Genomic DNA, 20,510 nt, shown 5'->3' with positions numbered 1-20,510 from the left:
TTAGTTTCAGTGTTATTGTTGAAAATTTGTCTTTTTGGTTGTCTTTTGGATCCTTGGAGGGCAGTTCCCAGTTCCCATACAGCCACTTTATGTTTCAGTGTGAAAATTTTTGCGTGTGTTATCTTTGCTTTTTATATTCTTTCTCTCTTCATAGTTCAAATGTAAATACACTATATTGCCAAAAGTCTTCACTCACCTATCCAAATCTTGAATTTCTGGTGTTCCAAACACTTCAACAGATGCATAAATTCAAGCACCTACGCATGCAGACTGCTTCTATAAACATTTGTGAAAGAATGGGTCGCTCCCAGGATCTGAGTGAATTCCAGCATGGTACCATGATAGCAACCATAAATATTCCACAGTAAACTGTCTGATATTATAACAAAGTAGAAGAGGTTTAGAATGGCAGCAACTAAGCCATGACATACTAGTCAACATTCACAGCAAGTACAATCACAGCAGATGCTGAGGTGCATGGTGCACAGAAGTCACCAACTTTCTGCAGAGTCACTCACTACAGAGCTCCAGACTTCATGTAGCCTTCGGACTAGCTCCATAACAGTTCACAGAGAGCTTCATGCAATGGGTGAGCCATGGTCTTAGATGGTTAAGACTTTGGTTAAGGCTTTGAATTGGGTTTGATGATCCTTAAGGATCATCAAACCCAATTCAAAGCGTCGGATGCAGTGGTGTAAAGCACGCAACCACTGGGCTCTAGGAGTGGAGATGTGTTCTCTGGGGTGATGAATCACACTTCTCTGTCTGGCAGTCCAATGGATGAGTCAGGGCTTGGCGGTTGCCAGGAGAACAGTACTCTCTGACTGCACTGTGCCAAGTATAAAGTTTGGTGAGTGGGCGTTATGGTGTGGGGTTGTTATTCAAGAGTTGGGTTCGGCCCCTTAATTCCAGTGAAAGGAACTCTTATTGCTTCAGTGTACCAAGACATTTTGCACAATTTGATGCTCCCAGTTTGGGGATGGCCCCTTCCTGTTCCAACAAGACTGTGCACAAAGCAAGGTCCATAAACACATAGATGAGCATTGGGGTGAAACGGCATTTCGGTATGCTGTATACTGTGTATATTATACTGACAATGAAGTCCTTGAATCTTGAATATGTGTGAATAGTTTTGGAATTATAGTTTACTGATTGTTTAGCAGATGTGTCCTACTGCCTTGGTCCTTCCAACCTAAAATAAGTCAGAATTCTTTGCAATATTTTTGTATTTGTATGTATTTAGGATAGTTTTGTGTCTCTTTGTAGGGCAATTTATGCATCTGTGTGAATTGTTTTGCATTTGTGATTGTTTTTTGCCTCTTTTTTATGGCATTAGTTTTCGCTTTGTGGTCACTTTCTGTCTCCCTGTAGTCCTTTTTTGTAGCGGATCTGTCCCACTGATCCCCTGACCAGTTGTCTTCCCATGACCATATGACTTTATTCATTTGACCGGAAATCACACAGAGTGACTCAGAAAGCCTCGAGGGAAATCAGGGCTTAAAGTTGACCTATTCTTCTTTTTCTTGTTTTCTGTCATTTGCTACAATAATGGATGATCACATTAAATGTGATAGTTAGTTTCACGTAATTAGGCCAGTTTATGTTAAACAATGTGAGGCAAGAGCTCTATTTTTTATTATTTTGGATCTCTTTCATTTTGCTGGGAGCTGGTATCGTCGTCATCTGAGGCACACAGCTTTAACTGTGAACACTGAGCTGATTTGATGTTCAAATTTTCTGTTTGTGAGGAGAAGCCTCACAAACCCTCAGGAAGGGAAGAGCCAAAACCTTTAAATGTTTTAACATAAATAAGGATTATTTCAGAAAAGCTACTCTCCAAGTCCAAGAATAGAATTTGTTGTCACAGTCAACATGAAAAAAAAACTGATCCACTGAAATTTTAAAAAAGTCTCAATTTATAATTTTCCTTATTCAGAAAGAAAACCTGTGCTGTCTCTTTAAAGAATCCAAATAGTATTATTAATGATGTCATGCATAAATATAAGTTCAAAGGTATATGTTAATTTGAATTGATGTGTAAGATATTTTCATTCTTGAATGAAGATTTTATTTGATGTTTTTTGTTGTGTTTGGTTTTGAATGTGAAGCATTGTTACTCTGCAAAGCTGCATTTGTCTGCAAGATGATCTCATCCTAGCTGTTCTTTGTTTCATCGAACCAGACAGCCAACCAGCAGAATAGTGGGGACATCTAGTGGTTTCTTTCTTTCTTTCTTTCTTTCTTTCTTTCTTTCTTTCTTTCTTTCTTTCTTTCTTTCTTTCTTCAAATGCAAAACCCCCCAAAAGCATGCGATTCAAACAGCACTATTGTTACATCAGGGTTACACTATTATTCCTCTTTCAGAATCATGTGAGATCCTGAGATGCAGTGTATTTTTTATGTCCTCTGCAATGGATATTTTACATCTTTTGAACTTATTGAGCTGCCCTACTAAGTCCCGATGTGCTCAATAAAGGATATCCTTGGCTTTCCAACGATATCTCACGTGTTTGTGTGGCCTCTTTTAGCTCAAAAGAGGCAGGAAATAACAAAAAAGGTTAAAGTGAAAGATATTACTGTCTTTTTTCATGTAATTTCAGGTGGCTTCAGGTTCCTAGACTCCGTAAAGATTTTCATTCAACTTGGATTTGAATTAGCAGCTTATTGGTGCGTCTGTTCAAGTCGACAAATAATGTTAAAACAAATGAAGCCACTGGATTTAAATCTGGATCCATCTGGTGGTTGAACGGCGCTCTAGCAGAGTCTCTGGACTGCATAGTAACTTTTCTTCTCTTTGACATAAGTATACAGAAACATAGCGTGGGCAACGGTCTGAGATACTAATATTATCAAATAAAATCTGCACTTCATTATGATTTCTACTTTAAATAGTGTGAAGGAAACCTCAGACTGCAGTGTTCAGTGATTTATTGACACTAGGTAAGCAATGTTTAGTGTAAAATACACATTTTTATTGTTCAAACACATAACCATGTTACATTTGTTAAATATTTATAACTGGTAATAATTCAACCCCACTAGGATTAAATAACACACAAAGAATAAAGTGATAAATAATACAGAAGTGATACTTTAGATTGTATTACACATAGTCAGATGTTTATAACAAGTAATAAATTATTCTGTTCATCTTTGTCTGAGCATAAAAATTAGATTTGATTCATTGGAATAATTTAAATTATTGGATAAATTATGACATATTAAGAAACGTTAGATAATTCTAAAGTGCCTTATGATGCTGATGCTGTTACACAGCTGTCTTATGTAGGAATGTTGAATTTTTTTTAAAAGAGAAATCTTACAAAGTCAAGTTGTGCATTTGCTATAGTGTAATATTATTGTAATACACAGTGTAAATTATCCTGAGGTACCACAGGAAAAAAAAGATGAGTTCCAAGAGTAAAAATAAATCTCATCCCTCCTCCTCGGCTCAGACACAGTGCACGCTCCTTTAGAGCTGCATACGATCCACCATCACAGTGTGAATTCTGTATCTGCTAGCAGGGCCTCTGTCAGTCTGTCTCGCAGGATCTCCTTAGTTGAGTAAAAAGGCAGATTCAGAATAGAGTGACATGTCAGGGCCTCAGGGAAGTGCTGATCACAGGTGCTGCGCTGAATTTGCTTGACCCGAACCTTCATATGGACCTGGTCCATGCCAAGAATTGGAGCTCTTCTATAACCAGTCAGGAACCCTGAAGAACAGCAGTGGAAGGAAAATCTTATTACAAACTTATTGTAACAAATCTTGTTACAATAAGTACATAGGGTTTCTTCTGACCTAGCCACTTCATTCTAATAGACTAGAATGGTTACAGCATTTTGTGATTTGTTTCTTTGCATTCACAACCCTGCGTTTTGGTTTCACATCTAGTTCTGTTCATTATATATTGTATTTCTTGTGTACTTCATGTCCCTGTGTCTGAGCTGGTCTATTTGTTTGTCTTGTATCCCTTTGTGTCAAGTAAGTTGTGATTCCTCAGTGTTTATCTGTTTGATTTTGAGAGCCTTAGTTTTCCTCTTAGTTTAGTGTTTCTAGTTTTACACCTTCTTTATTTGCTTATCTGGGTTCTGTTTTCAGTTAAAGTTTGTTGTATTCTAGCTCTCTTTTTATTTATTGTGCTTCCCCTGTGTTTAGTTACTATCTTTATGAGATTTTTGTTAGTCCTTTGCCTTGTTTGCACTGTGTCTAGTTTAGACTCCCTTGTCTCTTCCTGCTGTATCTATGAGCTGTTTTCCCCTTTTCTAAATACCTTGTGTAGAAATTGTCTGGATCTTCCCACGGTCCTTTGTCATGTCTGTTTTAGATCATGTCAAAGATTTAACTTTGACTATGAAGCAGGCAAATACTTTTACACAGCACTGTACATACCACAAGTCCTTAATATTGCCCACATTTTAATAACATATCACAGGGAAGATTTCAACAGTGAAAAGCTGTAGAAATTTGTCAAGTACTTACGAAGGAAATCTTTCCTCTGCTCTTCAGTTAGTTCGTCAAACACCTCCCAAAACATCTTTATGGTGGAATGGCGAACATGCTCCAACTCATAAACTGTGTTCTGTAGACAGTGAAAATTATTTTTTTGCAAATGAGTTGATAAAGTCAGGCACATACACGTACACAGGTATTCTGTTGCAGCTGTGAAACTACAGCCTGTGTCTGTTTGGCTGACTGTACCTGTTTGAACTTTTCCCAGTCATACACATCCTGGCCGACCAGCACTCCCTGCAGCTCCTCTGGTCGAAACAGCCTCACCAAATCCTGGTCACACACCAGGAAGAAGCCTCGCTTGAACTCCTGGAACACACTCTCCACTGATGTGTTGAAGGCATGATTCACATAGGCCTCCACAAACTCCTTCCTGTTTAGGAGGGAAATTTTTAAATCAGCAAATATTTCACCGAGACAAAGGTGCTGCAGATGAACCTCACAAGCACGTCATGTTTTATATGCTTACTTATTTTGACTTGTCAGTGGCTTTCCAGGAGTTTGAGGATCCAGGTCAACATCTATTCCATCCCAGTTTATCTGTAAATTAGTTATAAATCAGATGAGTTTAGCTGCAAAACCTGAGAATGAGACAGATTACTGATCATCTTCTATAGTAAAACACATACCCAAAAGTCCATGTAGAGATTATCCAGAACATCATCTTCATAGTTTAAGATGGTCTGCAGAGTCCTTTAAAGAAATTAAAACAAAAAGTTGTATTAAAAGAAGTTCAACTATGTACAGTTTACAAGTTTCACAAGTTACTGTAACTTTTGACACACGACAACTTAAAATACATCCATCCATACATTTTCTTCTGCTTGTCAGGGGCCAGGCTGTGGGACCAGCAGCAGCATGTGTTACTGAAATGAAATGGATACTTACCGTCCTACAGTCGGGCTGAACTCCATCATATCCTCCAGTGTCGGCTCTAAACTGAGTAGCTTCTTGAACAGAACCAGTGGGAATGGTAAGTGTATGATACACTGGTTGTACAAGGCCAAGCCACACAGTAGTCCAAACAGGAAGAAGTTTCTCTTGCTCTCCTCTGTTGCCTGCATTAATAAAAGTTCACTTTGGTTCTATTATTGCTTATCGTTAAAATTTCAATCCTTTAACCAATTTTATACAGTTGGTGGGCTCAGTTTTAAAGTCTTACATTGGAGGGAAACCATGCCAGGGTTTTGGAGTCATTGAGCATGAACATCCCAGATTCTTCTGACACCATTTTAAGAAACAGGTGGTGAAAAAGGTCTCGTTTGTAGACATCTTTTGTGTTTGGGTCCTCATCAAAATAGACCTGCGAAAATATAAGAGTTGCAGAAGTTTTTGATGAGAACAGTTGCAGAAGAGTCTGGATATACTTTAATCATCAGGGGAAAATATTCACCACAAGTGGCTTCTTGCAGGCGCTGTGAGGAGCAGCTTCCAGCTCTCTGAAGGTGCCTTCGAAAAGTGACGCACGCTGCAGCCGCAGTTCAAAAAAAATTGGATTTGACTGAGGATTCAATTTATCAGGCAAACCAAAAGCCATCTGGTGCTGTCTCTACAATAGAGATAACAAAAAAAATATTTTTAAAAATTCTATTTCTCTTTGAATGACATTTTATTGAATACAGCAAGTCTTACTTCTTATAATGGCATTTATTTTGCTGTGCACTGGGAGGCAGCACAGTAATCCATAATAACAATGACTACTGCCTCACAAGATTACTGGGACTAAATTTGCTGATAGTTTCATAAGTGAAGAACAATATTATCATTTGACACAATTCCGGTCACCTGATGAATAATCTGTGTCATTTAAGCACTGCTCAGGTTATCAGGCTGCTGACTAATTAAATAACTCCTCCTGTTTTGTTTTGTTTTTAAATATTGCAGGTAGTGTAAAGCAAATTTGTGGAAGATAAAGCAGTTGCTTGGTTCAGGCTTAAGTTACCTGAGTGCATTCAGAATTCATGTCGAACACTGTTTTCTTTGATTGCAGATCCATCACGATTGGGAACTTGCACAGGATGAGCGGCTCAGCATTTGCATACTGAAATAGAAAAATCCACATAGATCATTTAGGTTTACCAACACATGAAAACCATTTCTTTGTAATATCAACATCAACATTAGGCATTGACTAAAAGTGACAGAATCAAAGATGAGAAGAATGGAATAACAAAGTATGACACAGTAGATTACACACAGACACACTACTTTAGACCAGAACATTTTACCTTTCGTTGTGACTGTAAAAGCCAATGTTGCAAATCCTCAAAAAGGAATGCTTCATCAGCTGACACACAAAAATCACTTTCTGGTATCCTTCGAGACTCTGCAACCCTGCTGTTGGCCTTTAAAGGAAACATTTGACTTTAAATTTCTTTTTTTTTCAGGTAAAATAACTGACAGATAAAGGCTTAAGAGGGAGTAAAATGACTGTTTTAGGATATTTATACTAACATTGTACATATATTGGAGGACTAGCAGCAGATGTCTGACTCCAGAGTTGCGAGGTACAGGTTTGAAGGACAAGATCTCTGATAGGGCCTTCTTCCACACCTTAACGTATCGCACCATGGTGGAGGGTGACAGCGAGGACCACCAGTCACCTGAAGCAAAACAGAGAGCAGATAAAAACTACATGCCATGAAGCTTTGAGCACTTTCTCACCTTCCAGATTAAAAAGAGTATTGTGATATCATGTAGACAGCTGTGACAGTACCTATGATCTTAAGGCTTTCATTCGACAACCTTGCTACTGCACCAGCTACCGCCTCAGCAAGCTCTGTGCTCTGTTGCCATGTTTGTTTCTGGATTGCATGCAGAAGCTCATTGAGAAGAAGGTAGATTCTCAACCCCTCCACTCCAACTGGTTTCTGATCAAGGGAAGGGAGCAGGTGTAGCACAGCAGCCTCGATCTGTTTGAAGATGATTCCAAAAATCACTGAACAGCAGGTAGCTCCAGGTACATTGAATGTGGCTTTTGTTCGACGGTGTTCAGAGGAAAAATGCTAGGACTATATAGTCATTCTTTAAAAGTCAGGAAGTTCATTCAGTTAACACAGACAAGAGCAGTGCCTGGTCATGGAGAGTGTAACCAGTTACAATCTGAAGTTGTCGAAAAGGTTAGCTATAAGGATACGTTCACTAAATGTGTCATGTGTGTATGACTGTCTGATCAGAATGTGGCCATGCAGAACAAACTGAATATCGGTTGCAGTTTTTTCAAGAACCGCTCATCTGAACACCACGAGTGAGGAACTGAAGTTCTGATTTGGATGCTCATCAAATTAAATTCTAGTATTTTATTAGTTTCTCAATCAACACTTAGAAGATATTTGTGTCTGTGTGACACGTCTGTACAGATTTAGCTTTATATTACTAGGCATTTATGGACAAACACAGATTTCTCAAATTATTAGTAAGATATTTATAAAATAACAAACAAACAAACACATAACTTTTCTTACAGATTACTTATGTATTCAACATACCTTTGCCCGAGCACTTTCCTTAGTTAACAGTTTCTTGAAAGCAAGCTGTGCATGGTTCAGGTTTAAGCCGTGGTACTTTGGTGAAGTTTGGAAATGTTTATCACCGCTAAGAAGAAAAAGAAGAAAGTCCATATCAAAGTATTGCACTTATCTATCTATCTATCTATCTATCTATCTATCTATCTATCTATCTATCTATCTATCTATCTATACATATATATATATATATATATATATACATATATATACATATACATATATATACATATATATATATACATATATATATATATAGCAACTATAGCCATACTTTAGTTATTTCAGGCCCGAGAGACTAGATAGCCCACCTTTGAGATGAGAAAAAGAAGAATGTGGTGCACAGAAACTGTGTATTTACCTTTGCTCAAGGAAGCTTTTATTCAGACAGGATGCAGAGGAAAATGCCCTGTAGATTTCCCTGTGAAGATTTAATGTTTTCATTCCATTGCAGAAAAAATTAATAATTTGAGTCACAGAAACACCAGGCAAATCAACAAGCTGTGACTGCCAGTGCATCATACGTACTGTTTTTTCTTTTTCCATGGCTTTGAATCACATTCAGAGATCCATTTGTCAACCATGTCATCAAGACAGTGTTGTGATGCAATGCCACAGTTAGTCTTTGAACCCTTGTGAATGCCCTGTGAAAGAAAGCAGTGATTGTTTACATATTTACACCTCCTCCATTATGGTCTGTACTTTATGTGTTAGTGTCAGTACCTCATCAGACAAGCATCTTGCAAATGAACAGTTATCTTCTGCGAAGATGTTTCTGATTTTGGGCTCACCAGTGTCTGAAATGGCAGGTAAACACATCATTTCTTTCTCAGATACAGCAAATTCATTGTATCCTTAAATCATTAATAACAGAGGTGTAGTTACCCTGTGGCAGTCGAACAGGCAGTGGCACAGATGGATTACTCTCCTCTCGATGTCCCAGCTGCCCTTGATCCTCACAACCAAAGGAGTAGACCCTCTTGGATTTGGTCAGCACTAAAGTGTGATTCCTGTGTAGATGATAATATACTAAATATTTAGACCTAAAAACCATAGTTACACTTTACTAACTGCTTTCTTCGAGCACTGTTTACATCATAAATTTAAACAATATGTGTGTCGTACCTTCCACATGCAATCTTGGTGACCTTTGCCCCCCAGAGCTCCGCAACAAGTCGAGGACGCAGTTCGTTGCGTAGTGAGTTGTGACCGAGCTGTCCGTGTTGACCGGAGCCAAATGTAAACACTGCACCATGCTGAGGAGCCAAACACACAACCACAGTGTAAAGTCCCACAGCCATTATTATTGTTTTTCTTCACTGTACTGTTACAATACAGCAGGTAGCAAAAGGCTCAGATAAAGAAACTGGGCCATGCTGTCCCAGCACCAGCTTACACCAATGAACAAATGGAGTATTTAGCAACCACATTTTTCCATTAGGAGCTGGTAGAAACCGAAGAAGAGTTTAAAGGAGAGCACTAAAAAGCTCCTGTTGTCTAACCTTTGTCAAAATGGCGGTGTGGTCCTGTCCACAGGAAATGCGCTGAGCTTTCTTCATATTCAAACACTGAACAGGAGCTGGTGTGTGTCTGTCTATAAGGAAAAGGATTGTCAGTGTTATTATGTTACCAGATTATAATGCTCATTAACATACAATAAAGTTAGGACATTTATTTTAAAGCCACAGTACCTTTAGTGTCTCCCAGCCCGAGCTGTCCACAGTCATTTCTTCCCCAGCTGAAAACACCTCCAGAGACAGAGAGGGCAAAACTCTGGTCTCCTCCTGCAGCGACCTGGATCACAGGGATCGCTGACAGTGATGGCACATGTTGAGGTGATCTGCAGACAGACTCTCTCGTACCCAGACCCAGCTGACCCCTGCAGTCCTGACCCCACGTATACAGCTGACCATCTGTGGGAGTTTATGAGTTCGTGATCAATGTTATGACAAGCCCATCAGTTGGATGGTCACAAACTGAGGGTGTGCAGTAAAATTTTTATATAATAAAATTTTATATCCTGGTGCAGATCCCAAAGTTCCTAAAGATAAATCTTTAGGAAGATAAGTCACGCTGAAGAAAGTTGATTACATTTCTATAAAATAATGCACAAGAAATTTCCATTTCAAATAGAAATGTAGACATGCATTGCAATGTTAATAATGTGAAAATTCCTGATGGAGAGTCAAGTGTGAAAATCAAGGATAATGTTTATGGAGGACAAAAATTAATCTCAGCTGCAATCCCAATTTATAAGTGTATCTTTTTGCCCAACCACATACGCTGACGGTTCAGCTGATACTTCAATCCCTTGTTTGTTTGATAGATAGATAAACTATGATACCATGCATGTATTAGGGATACATACCTGTACACACACGTGCCAAAGTAACATGAACTACATGAAAACAGACTATGATATAAAATTACATGTGTATTATGAAGTGCAACCAAATGTGATTGAATGTAAGCTGGATGGGCTGACTCAGTCTGTTTTAATCATTTTTACTTGTCCATTTGTAGCACTTGCAGAATTCTACTGTACCTTTGGTGAGTGCAACGGAGTGCTGACTCCCACAAGCAACTTGAGAAACGTGTATGTTAGAAAAAGCTTCGAGTGGCCTGAAAAAGATGGAGCAGAAGAAGAGAACAGAGCTGAAAGAAGCCATATATATATATATCTATACAAAATCCAAATATAGGCATTGTCCTAGGACTAGGAATACTAACAATGGTGCTACCTACCTACCTGCCTACTACTACTACTAATAATAATAATACATAATATGACTTTTTATGCCAGTCTGTGGAGCATAATCTGTATCTGTTACCTGGGAGTGAAAGGTGGGTGTCTCGTGTCCACACAGAGAACTTTGCCGCTCTCAGACAGCAGTGCGACCACATCATCGCCACAACTCACAGCCTCTATCTTCTCTTTGTGTTTCACAAACTCTGCAGATTCACAAGCCACAAACACAGCAGGTGTGAGTGGACACAGTTCGGTTAAATGTAGCAGAGAGTGAACTTGTTAGTGACACCGATACTCACTCTGCCTGCCTCTCGCTCTTCTCCCATCCTCGCTCTCGTTTATTTGGATAAAAAACGCGTTTCCGTTACTTTTAACGAAAGCCAGCACGTTTCGACCTGCCGACAGATCCGCGATGTGATAGCTGATGTTTAAATAATGAACTCCATCATCAGTGGTCGTGCTGTCGGTACCGGAGCCGTCTTTCACGTAAAACCCGCGCTGACAGTCCTCTCCCCAGGAAAACATGTTGTCGTGTGTTTAGGAGCAACAGCTGATCCTCACTGTGTCACTCTGCAGTCTGTCAACAAGAAACGAAACTTACCTGGAAAACAAAACTTAAAAACGGTGTGAACAGCGTGACGAAAGGAAACAATAACACGAGTCAGCTGATCAGTTAAAGTAAGGAAAGCGAAAGTGAAACTGATGATAAATATGTCAGACAACGAAAACGAAAATTGTGTAGTTATGTGGGTTTCGTTTCACACGCAGAGAAGGAGGATTCAGGACTGTTAAGGAAGAGGTTGTATTTAAAAAGTGAGTGAAGAAAACTCGAAAATAAATAAATAAATAATAAAAGATCCCAGCAAACTCAGTGGTAAAGAGTATGTTTCCGTGGTACAGTGTGGGAAATGTTAATAATGCTGAGAGATGGGCTCACATTTTTACTTAATAATCTACAAACTACAAACAAACTACAGCATGTACATTATCATGTGAGCGTGAAATGTATAAAGTAGTAAGTAATACAGTTAAGCTAAAGTGTGTTATTATGCTCATTTGTGTTAGTCTTCATACTGTGTAATCATTCTTAACAGGTGGGGTTGCTGGGAGTGCCTGAGGTTATTAAGGATTTCAACTTAAATTAAAGTGATACTGTGCCAGGAGCAGGAGAAAATGGAGAGTCTGGAACAATCAGAAGCTTTTTGCTTGCAGGGATTGGTTAAGTATACACTGACGTCATTGTGTGAAACGTTGTCCTTGTTTGATGTGTAGTATCAATGCAGACGTCATTTGGACATTTGCACTCTGTGGAGGTGGATAAGTGTAAGACATGCAAATGAGAGCTTGTAAATTAATTCAGGATCAGATATATCGACTGCCATAGACCATAGAAACAAGGGACATTTCTTGTTTATACACCACTTCGAATTTAGTCATCACAATTATTAACTCTTTCTTTATTTCACAGCTTGTCTTTTGTTCTTTCTTCCTACCCTCACCTCAAATGCCCCTGGCCTTGGTTCCCTTGCAACTGCCTGGAAATCAGTGCTATATTACAGGAGACCTTTTGTACTTTCCCTTGTTTTCTATCACAGATATATTTTCAAAATGCTGGTTCCCCCACCTGAACATAGCCAAAGTTTAAAATAAATGTCTGTATAAATAGCCATGGCTTGGTATGATGTCAGATAGAGCAGATATGGTCAGATATGGAGGCTCCACCCACCGACTGCTCAAACGTTTTGCTTGTGGAGGTAGCCAACCAAAAGAAACTTGGTTTAAAACGAAAAGGTTGGATTATTTTGAACATTGAATCATGCAAAGCTACTTTATCAGAGTCTAGGAATAATGCAGTTTATTTTGAAAACAATATTTTTTTCTTCCAAATTTTGACCAATTTCCTTTCCTTGGGCACAGAGGGTCTCTAATCCAGTCTTTTTATCCCAGCAGATCCACATGAATCCTAATTAAAACGAGTCCTCCCTCCAACATCATTAGATTCTTTAAAAAGCAAAACCAGGTTAAAAAAAGCAGGGAGTTTTAGCTCATGAGTTAAAACGGTGAGCTATGAGTTAAAATGGTGAAAAGCATTTTAAGTTGTGTGACGTATGATTCACCAACTCAGGGGATTTTTCTTCTTTCTTTTTTTTTGACCTGCTGAGTGCAAAACAGCCACCTCACTACCTGCTGCCACTCCTCCACTGGCCACAGGAGCTGCAGCTGCTATTCCAGCTGAGGTGAAACCAACAGCCCCCAGGACAATAGGAGCAGAGATCACTGCTGTACCTGAGACCAGGAAGAAACACTTGGTGACTGGGTGTGTAAAGCGCTTTGGGGGGACTAGTAAAAGCGGGACAAGTGGGAATTTGTCTGAATTTAAGAGAAGATGAATAAAAGTGAGGAGTATTTACTACATGCTTTGGGTGACTAAATGGAGGATGGATAGGTGACGTGAAAACACTACTGACCCTTTATACTGAGCCAATAGCTCACACACTTCTATTAAATCTGTCTAAAGAGCCAGTAATCACAGAGGATAGATACTGGAAGCAAACTGAAATGTTAGGAGGAACTAAATCACACATTACAACACCAGTGGCAGCACCCTGCTGTCTCACACATCGGGATCACGGTCCTGTTGAAACGGGCTAATCGCTAAAGCTCACAGTTGCATTCGTCTATACTCAATATGATCGAAAAAACTATTTTAACAAACAATTAAAAAATGAAGAAGTAAAAGATCTACTATAGCCAAAAGAAGACCATTTACAGACTATAGCGCTGTGAAAAAGTATTTGCCTCCTTTCTGCTTTCGTATCTTATTCCATATTTGTCACACTTACACGTTTCAGATCAATACATTTATAACATTAGACAACAATGTCTAATATTAAACGGCAGTTTTCAAGGGAAAAACGCTATCCAAACATACTTGGTCCTATATGAAAAAGTAATCGCACTGAAAACCTTGTGTGTCACCTCTGACACCAACAACTGCAGCAAGCGTTTGGTGCTAGAGGTCACATTTGGACTCTGGACCTCTGGGGAGTGTGCAGATGATCTCATTACTGTCTAAAAATCCAAGGAGTGCTGAATCATTGAAAAATACACAGTAACAGGTGTGTAGCATCGCTAACTAGGTAGCAACAAGCCTCTAACACAGTGTGTGTATGCTAACGGCTAATCTAGCAAACAAATGAACAGAGTGCTTTTAAGAGGATAAGATGACAAGCTGTGTGTCTTTTTTATAATGACCTGCTTGAATTTACCTTAATCCAAGGAGTGGTCAGTGTGGGGAAATCTGCCATGAGCAGATAAAGTGGATGAGTGGGACTAGGTAGGTGTGCCGAAAAGAGGCAACAAAGCTGATGCTGAAGACTGTGGTAAGAACATAGTGGTGCTGCCAGCAGGTTTCCGGTTAGCAGGAAGACTTTGGCACAGTAACACCTGCAACATTGGCAGTCCCATTTTGTGAAAGGCAATAAAAAATAGCTAGGTTTCCATGTGTCATTTGTGTGGAACAATACTGCACAAGAAGCTAAACAGATATTTTTTTTAAAAAAGGAAGAAAAATGTTGAACAACAGAAGATAAATGTCCTTTTTTCTAATGTCAACTGGCCGGCTGTGTGGTGCACGGCATTAAGAGGCCAGCAGTCAGACCCCAGAGTTTAACGGCCAAGTTCGAGTCTCTGATGGTCCGTCTGCTACAGCGGGGTAGGCCGAGCGAAAGACGAAGCTCCGGGCTCCTCCTTTTTCCAGCGTTTTTTTTTTCATTCACATTTATTTACATTTATTTAGATATCAAGCTGCAAGTAAAAGCTCAGGGAAACACTTTTAAGGCGCCCTTTAAGGTACCCTATATATGTCCTTTCACATCTTATCACTTCAAACAGTGCTATGGGACAGTCTACACGTGCTACTTTCTGCACAAGCTTTTATCACACACGACCCACTGTTTACAGGTAACAAATACAGTGTCATTAATGTTAAAGTGGCTGTGTGGAGTAGCACAACCATTGCTAATATAACACTTTTCACATGCATTTCTACATATTACAGTGTCTTTTACCATCTTTATGGTGCTAGCTTAAAGTCATGCTGTAAATGTTAGCTTGTAGTGAAACATATTCAGACCATGTTAGGACAGAAATATTGGCTTCTATCATGACTAGTTAACAGAGATGTTAACTGCCCACGCTTTACTGTATTCCGATTACTTTTTTCAAGTTTACAGCAGTGTGTCATGTTGTTAAAAAAGTGAGTGACGTGAGCACAGTTCTGACATATCAGGAAGTGAACACAGTGACTGAAGCGGTGTTCACATTCATCCTTTAATCATGACAAAACGTGAGGAATCACACTGAGGTGAGACCTTGACAACAGACAAATCAGGAGCCACAGAGTGTCAAGTGTCAGCAGACACCAATCGGGACAATGATAAGAAAGAAATTCATTTACAGACACAAAAAGCAGTTTAAGGTTCTAGATCTGGATTACAACACATCATTATTTATTTAAAGCAACCCAAAATGCACAAATGACTATAACCAAGTACATCCTGTGATTCAGCAGCTGATGGAACCAACTTTAGCAGCAAAAACTTGAGTTAATCATTTTTCATTAGTGTTTCACAGCCAGAGATGGGCAGTAATGCGGGGTAAAGCGTTACTGTAATCCAATTACTTTTTTCAATTAACGAGTAATGTAAGGGGATTACTATTGCAAAAAAGGTAATTAGATTACTGTTACTTTCCCGTAAGCACGCTGCGTTACTGCGTTACTGAAACCGTAATTTTTTGGCCAGAGTGCCTCATGACAATAACAGCTGTGTGCAGATCAAGAATGGATAATCTATGGAGGAGTGCAGAGAGAGTATGACCGTGCAGCGTTTAAAGCGTGGAAGTACTGAGCTTACTTTGAGTTTGATTCCGTAAAAAGTGACAAAAACTTTTAGAAACTTCTTTTTACAGCGAAAAAAACCCTTAACTTCAGAGCAAGCACCGAGTACGCTACTACGGGATTGGAAATTCACAGAGAGACTCGCGGATTCTTCCACAAATTTCTTCTAGTCAGAATGTTGCATATAATTTAATTTTTGCTTGATGCATAAAGTTAAAAGATTAAAACTAATAAAACAAGTTTTAAAAAGAGACTTTTCCATTTGATTACATTTTGTATGATGGATTATGCAGAAAAAGTAGAATTGGGCTGAAAGATCTATTGCTTTATTACCTATTCAGGTCATAAATCATGTTTTTAAAAAGTAACTAAGTAATTAATTACTTTTGAAAATAAGTAATCAGTAAAGTAAGGGGATTACTTTTTAGGGGAAGTAATCAGTAATTAGTTACTGATTACTTTTATTCAAGTAACTTGGCCAACACTGCTAGTTAAGTTAGTACCATAGTTAATACAGTTACGGGTAACATGATAGTGCTAACCCATAACCCTGAACTCTGTAATACTGTAAATGATGAGTGATTTAAGTTAACACTAAACATGAAACAGTGTCTCCTGAACATTTATAATCAGGTTCGAGTCTGGCTGCATTGACTTTTGAAGATGCAAATTTAGCATGATGGCTGATGGTGATGTGTAAACTTCTACTTACCTTCTACACTGTGTTTAACACACATTTCAGAATAGCAAAGAGGAGCACTGTTGCTTCATCCTTAATACTTTAGAGGAGAACTGGGCTGCAGATCAAAAGGTCCTTAATAGCTTTTTGTCCTCCCTGACCCTCAAAGCCAAACCAGCCATGAGAGCTGATGGGACACAATTTGTAAAAGTGACATTATCAGAAACAAAGGGGAGCAACAATACTTCATATTTGCATTCTTTAGAGAAAAGTATTTGAAAAGGCTGTCTGCTGTTTTGGATTGATGTTGTTCTCCAGAGGCTCAAAGAAGTAGGGCAGTGTCACGGGACGGCAAACTGTGGTGTATTTCAGGAACAGTTACATGCCTGACAACTACACTTCTGAACAGGTCCACCTTTTGATTTGCACTCAGAATGATTATATCAAAGAGTTTAGTTAAAAACACTAAAATGAAACCTGCAGACTTGCTTAAAGTGATTCGTATTCATGAGAAACTGGAACATCATTATCATTAAGTTTATTTCTTTCCCTGCTAAGCAAAGCAAGGCAAGGCAAGTTTATTTGTATAGCACAATTCAACAACAAAGTGATTCAAAGTGCTTTACAGAGACATTAGAAACAAAAACAAATAAAAAGCATGATTTAAAATTGATTAAAACAAGCAAACAAACTAACTAACTAATTAACAAACAAACAAACAAAGCAGTATATAAAATCAAAACAGATAAAATCAGAACAGTAGATAAAATCAATAGTTAAATATAAGTTTTGAAATTTAAGCTTAAAAGTGTGGATTTGGTGCTTTATTCAAATGCAGCTGAGAATAGGTGAGTCTTCAACCTGGATTTAAATAAACTGAGTGTTTCAGCTGATCTGAGGCTTTCTGGGAGTTTGTTCCAGATATAAGGAGCATAAAAGCTGAATGCAGCTTCTCCGTGTCTGGTTCTGACTCTGGGAACTGATAAAAGACCGGATCCAGATGACCTGAGGGATCTGGAAGGTTCATACTGGGTCAGGAGGTCACTGATGTATTTTGGTCCTAAACCATTCAGAGCTTTATAGACCAGCATCAGAACTTTAAAGTCTATCCTCTGACGGACAGGCAGCCAGTGTAAAGACCTCAGAGCTGGACTGATGTGGTCCACTTTTTTGGTCTTAGTGAGGACTCAAGCAGCAGAATGAGCTTCTGAATGAGCTGTAGTTGTCTGACTGATTTTTTAGGTAGACCTGTAAAGATGCTGTTACAGTAGTCAAGCCTACTAAAGATGAATGCATGGACTAGTTTTTCCAGGTCCTGTTGAGACATCAGGTCTTTTATCCTTGAAATATTCTTGAGGTGATAGTAAGCTGATTTTGTTATTGTCTTAATGTGTTTTTCTAAGTTTAGGTCTGCATCCATCACTACACCCAAATTTTTCACCTTGTTTGTGGTTTTTAGGTGTATAGATTGAAGTTCTCTGGTGACCTGTAATCGTTTTTCTTTGGCGCCAAAGACTATTACCTCAGTTTTGTTTTTGTTTAGCTGGAGAAAATTGTGGCACAACCAGTCATTAATTTCCTCGATGCATTTACCAAGAGCCTGTACAGGGCCTTGGTCTCCTGGTGACATTGTGATATATATTTGTGTGTCATCTACATAGCTATGATAGTTTATTTTGTTGTTCTTTATAATCTGTGCCAGTGGGAGCATGTAAATGTTAAACAGAAAGGGTCCCAAGATGGAACCTTGGGGAACTCCACATGTGATACTTGTCTGCTCAGATGTGAAGTTACCTATTGATACAAAGTATTTCCTGTTTTCTAAGTATGTTTTGAACCAGTTTAGTACAGTTCCTGAAAGACCTGCCCAGTTCTCCCGTCGTTTGAGTAATATGTTGTGGTCAACTGTATCAAATGCTGCACTGAGATCCAGTAAAACTAAGACTGACATTTTTCCACTGTCTGTATTCAGACATATGTCATTGAACACTTTGGTCAGAGCAGTTTCAGTGCTGTGGTTCTGTCTAAAACCTGACTGGAAGGCATCATAGCAGTTATTCTGTTTTAAGAAGTAATTGAGCTGTTGAGAAACTGCTTTTTCAATGATCTTACTTAAAAATGGGAGATTTGAGATCGGCCTGTAGTTGTTCATTTGTGTCTTGTCAAGATTGTCCTTTTTCAGTATAGGTTTTATTACAGCAGTTTTTAGTGATTCTGGAAACACACCTGACATTAAAGAAAAGTTGATGATCTGTAACAGGTCTGACTCTAAAGTCTTTGAGACCTTTTTGAAAAAAAAAAGGAACACCAAGTCTTGCCCTGATTGGCTGATATAAGTGACAACAGACCTGTCGCTGTGTCAGTCTGTGTACATAATCCTCACCTGGGTGTTGCTGTTCAGTGTAAGCAATATCATTTGGATTTTATTCCTCTGATTTATTTCTCTGTGGTTGTGCTCGTCTTCAGGGTCCAGAGAGGGACAAAACAGTATCAGTGGCCTTGTCAGTAGCAGAACGGTTTGTCTTGAAGTCTTAGCGAGAAGTAGGAGGTACAGCAGGGGGGATAGAAGCATCTTTAAAAAGGTTGAAAACTTCTGTTTATTGCTCACCATTTGTTAAACTAGGGAAGTTTAAGCAGTGCATGTGTGGATCTGCACACACATGCAGCATTCAGTCAAAACAGTGACGACACATACATGACTGCCTGCTGTTTTGCATTACTGTGTATCTACTGTGATTCATGCATGCTGTACTGTGACTGAGATAATAGTGTATATGAGACACACTTGACAACAACATTGATCAGGATGTGAAAAAGCTACCAGATACAAGTTGTCAGCAGGTTATGGCTGACTAACCACCCTGCCTTACATCACTCTGGGCTAATACTGTAAAAAGCAATCATTAGTTTGTAATATCAGATCATTTGTTTTGATAAATACATAGTCCAGTATCAGAGTTCATATGAGCTATTTTAGCAGTAATTTTACACCTCCACTGTGATAGTATTTGTCATGATTCAGCCGTGTGGCAGGCAGGATGAGGACCCAAATTGCAAACTCACAGACACGGGGGATAAACTCAAAATGCAGCTTTATTGCTGACTGGTGATAAACAATAACGATGATACAAAAGCAATGCAAAACTACACTAAACTGGGAAAAGCCAAAGTAACATATACCGGAAGACACGGGGAGAACCACACACGGCATGAGGGAGAACGCGACGCCGAACAGAGGGAGACTCAGACAGAAATACACAGAGGGTAAACGAGGAAAGTGGGCACACACGGGGAACACAGGTGACACTGATAATCATAACGAGACAGGGCGGGGTGAACTGAACATGACATGTACAGGCACAGAGGTTCAGACAGGAGGAGAGAGAGCACGGGGAAAACACAGACATAACGGGCTGGGGAAACATGAAACAACCACAAAGGGAGACGAGGGCTCATAAATACATAGAGGGCACACAGGGGGTAAAAGCCATGAAGGGAAAACACTTAGGGAACAACACAACAGGGCAACTCAGAAAACATGGCCTAAATAAGGAACGAAATACAAAAATACAAGGAACTAAGAATACTGGGCCCACATGGCCCAGGACCATGACAGTATTTAGCTGTTAATCATGTTAGCAAGGAAGCTCGGGTTTGTTATTCATTCTTAATTTAGCCACGCTGCATGAATTTGGATGATGCGATTTTTGAAAATGACAGTTTCATTTATCGGGCATTTATAAAATCGTATTTCTTAGGCTGGCTTTTAAGGAAGGACAAAAGATATGTATCAGTTGGCTGGGAAGAAAGATGGAGGTGGAAAGGATGTGCGAGCTATGGGACAAAGTTGTGAGACTAGGTTAAAAAGAGGTGAGGATCAGTGAGCAGGAGTGTGGCTTTGTGCTGAAAAGAGCACAACAGATTGTCTGGAGAGAAGGTGAAGGAAAGTCAGCTGAAGCGAGACAGTTTGTGGAGTTTGTGTTGGACTGTATGTTATGGTGGGAGCCTGGGGATTAGTGGACTTTGATTCCAAGTTAATACTAGCTAGTGTTTCTCACTGGTTTTTGGGTGGTGGAGTAAAAGGGATTGGTTGGTGGCTGTTTCTAATGTTAGCCTTTTCTTGGTTTTCTTACAGGCAGGGTAAAGAC

General features: G+C 39.2%; 1 protein-coding gene across 5 annotated transcripts; it reads right to left on the bottom strand.

The window, feature by feature from the left end:
• Positions 1-3,102: 3,102 nt before the first annotated feature.
• On the bottom strand, positions 3,103-14,311 carry LOC113025309 (probable E3 ubiquitin-protein ligase HERC4). 5 transcript variants are annotated; one of them, XM_026172928.1, is made up of 25 exons: positions 14,053-14,311; positions 11,083-11,360; positions 10,866-10,986; positions 10,580-10,656; positions 9,726-9,947; positions 9,537-9,628; positions 9,160-9,290; positions 8,920-9,044; positions 8,758-8,831; positions 8,563-8,678; positions 8,396-8,455; positions 7,999-8,104; positions 7,227-7,422; positions 6,965-7,113; positions 6,739-6,855; positions 6,453-6,551; positions 5,904-6,059; positions 5,673-5,813; positions 5,399-5,568; positions 5,140-5,203; positions 4,980-5,050; positions 4,700-4,883; positions 4,481-4,580; positions 3,655-3,713; positions 3,103-3,555 (listed from the first exon to the last, which is right to left on the bottom strand). In XM_026172928.1, the coding sequence occupies exons 2-25, from the start codon at positions 11,306-11,308 to the stop codon at positions 3,496-3,498; spliced, it is 2,916 nt and encodes a 971-aa protein (XP_026028713.1). In that variant the 5' UTR covers positions 11,309-11,360; positions 14,053-14,311; the 3' UTR covers positions 3,103-3,495. The 5 variants fall into 5 exon arrangements, with proteins under 5 accessions (XP_026028713.1, XP_026028709.1, XP_026028710.1 ...); XM_026172924.1 differs by having other exon boundaries at positions 3,103-3,713; positions 14,053-14,310; XM_026172925.1 differs by lacking the exon at positions 14,053-14,311 and adding an exon at positions 12,968-13,076 and having other exon boundaries at positions 3,103-3,713.
• Between the last annotated feature and the right edge of the window lie 6,199 nt (positions 14,312-20,510).

This window comes from Astatotilapia calliptera, chromosome 7 (genome assembly GCF_900246225.1).
Source record: "Astatotilapia calliptera chromosome 7, fAstCal1.2, whole genome shotgun sequence".
In the NCBI taxonomy this organism is placed as follows: Eukaryota; Metazoa; Chordata; class Actinopteri; order Cichliformes; family Cichlidae; genus Astatotilapia; species Astatotilapia calliptera.
This window is presented reverse-complemented; position numbering and strand designations above follow the sequence as displayed.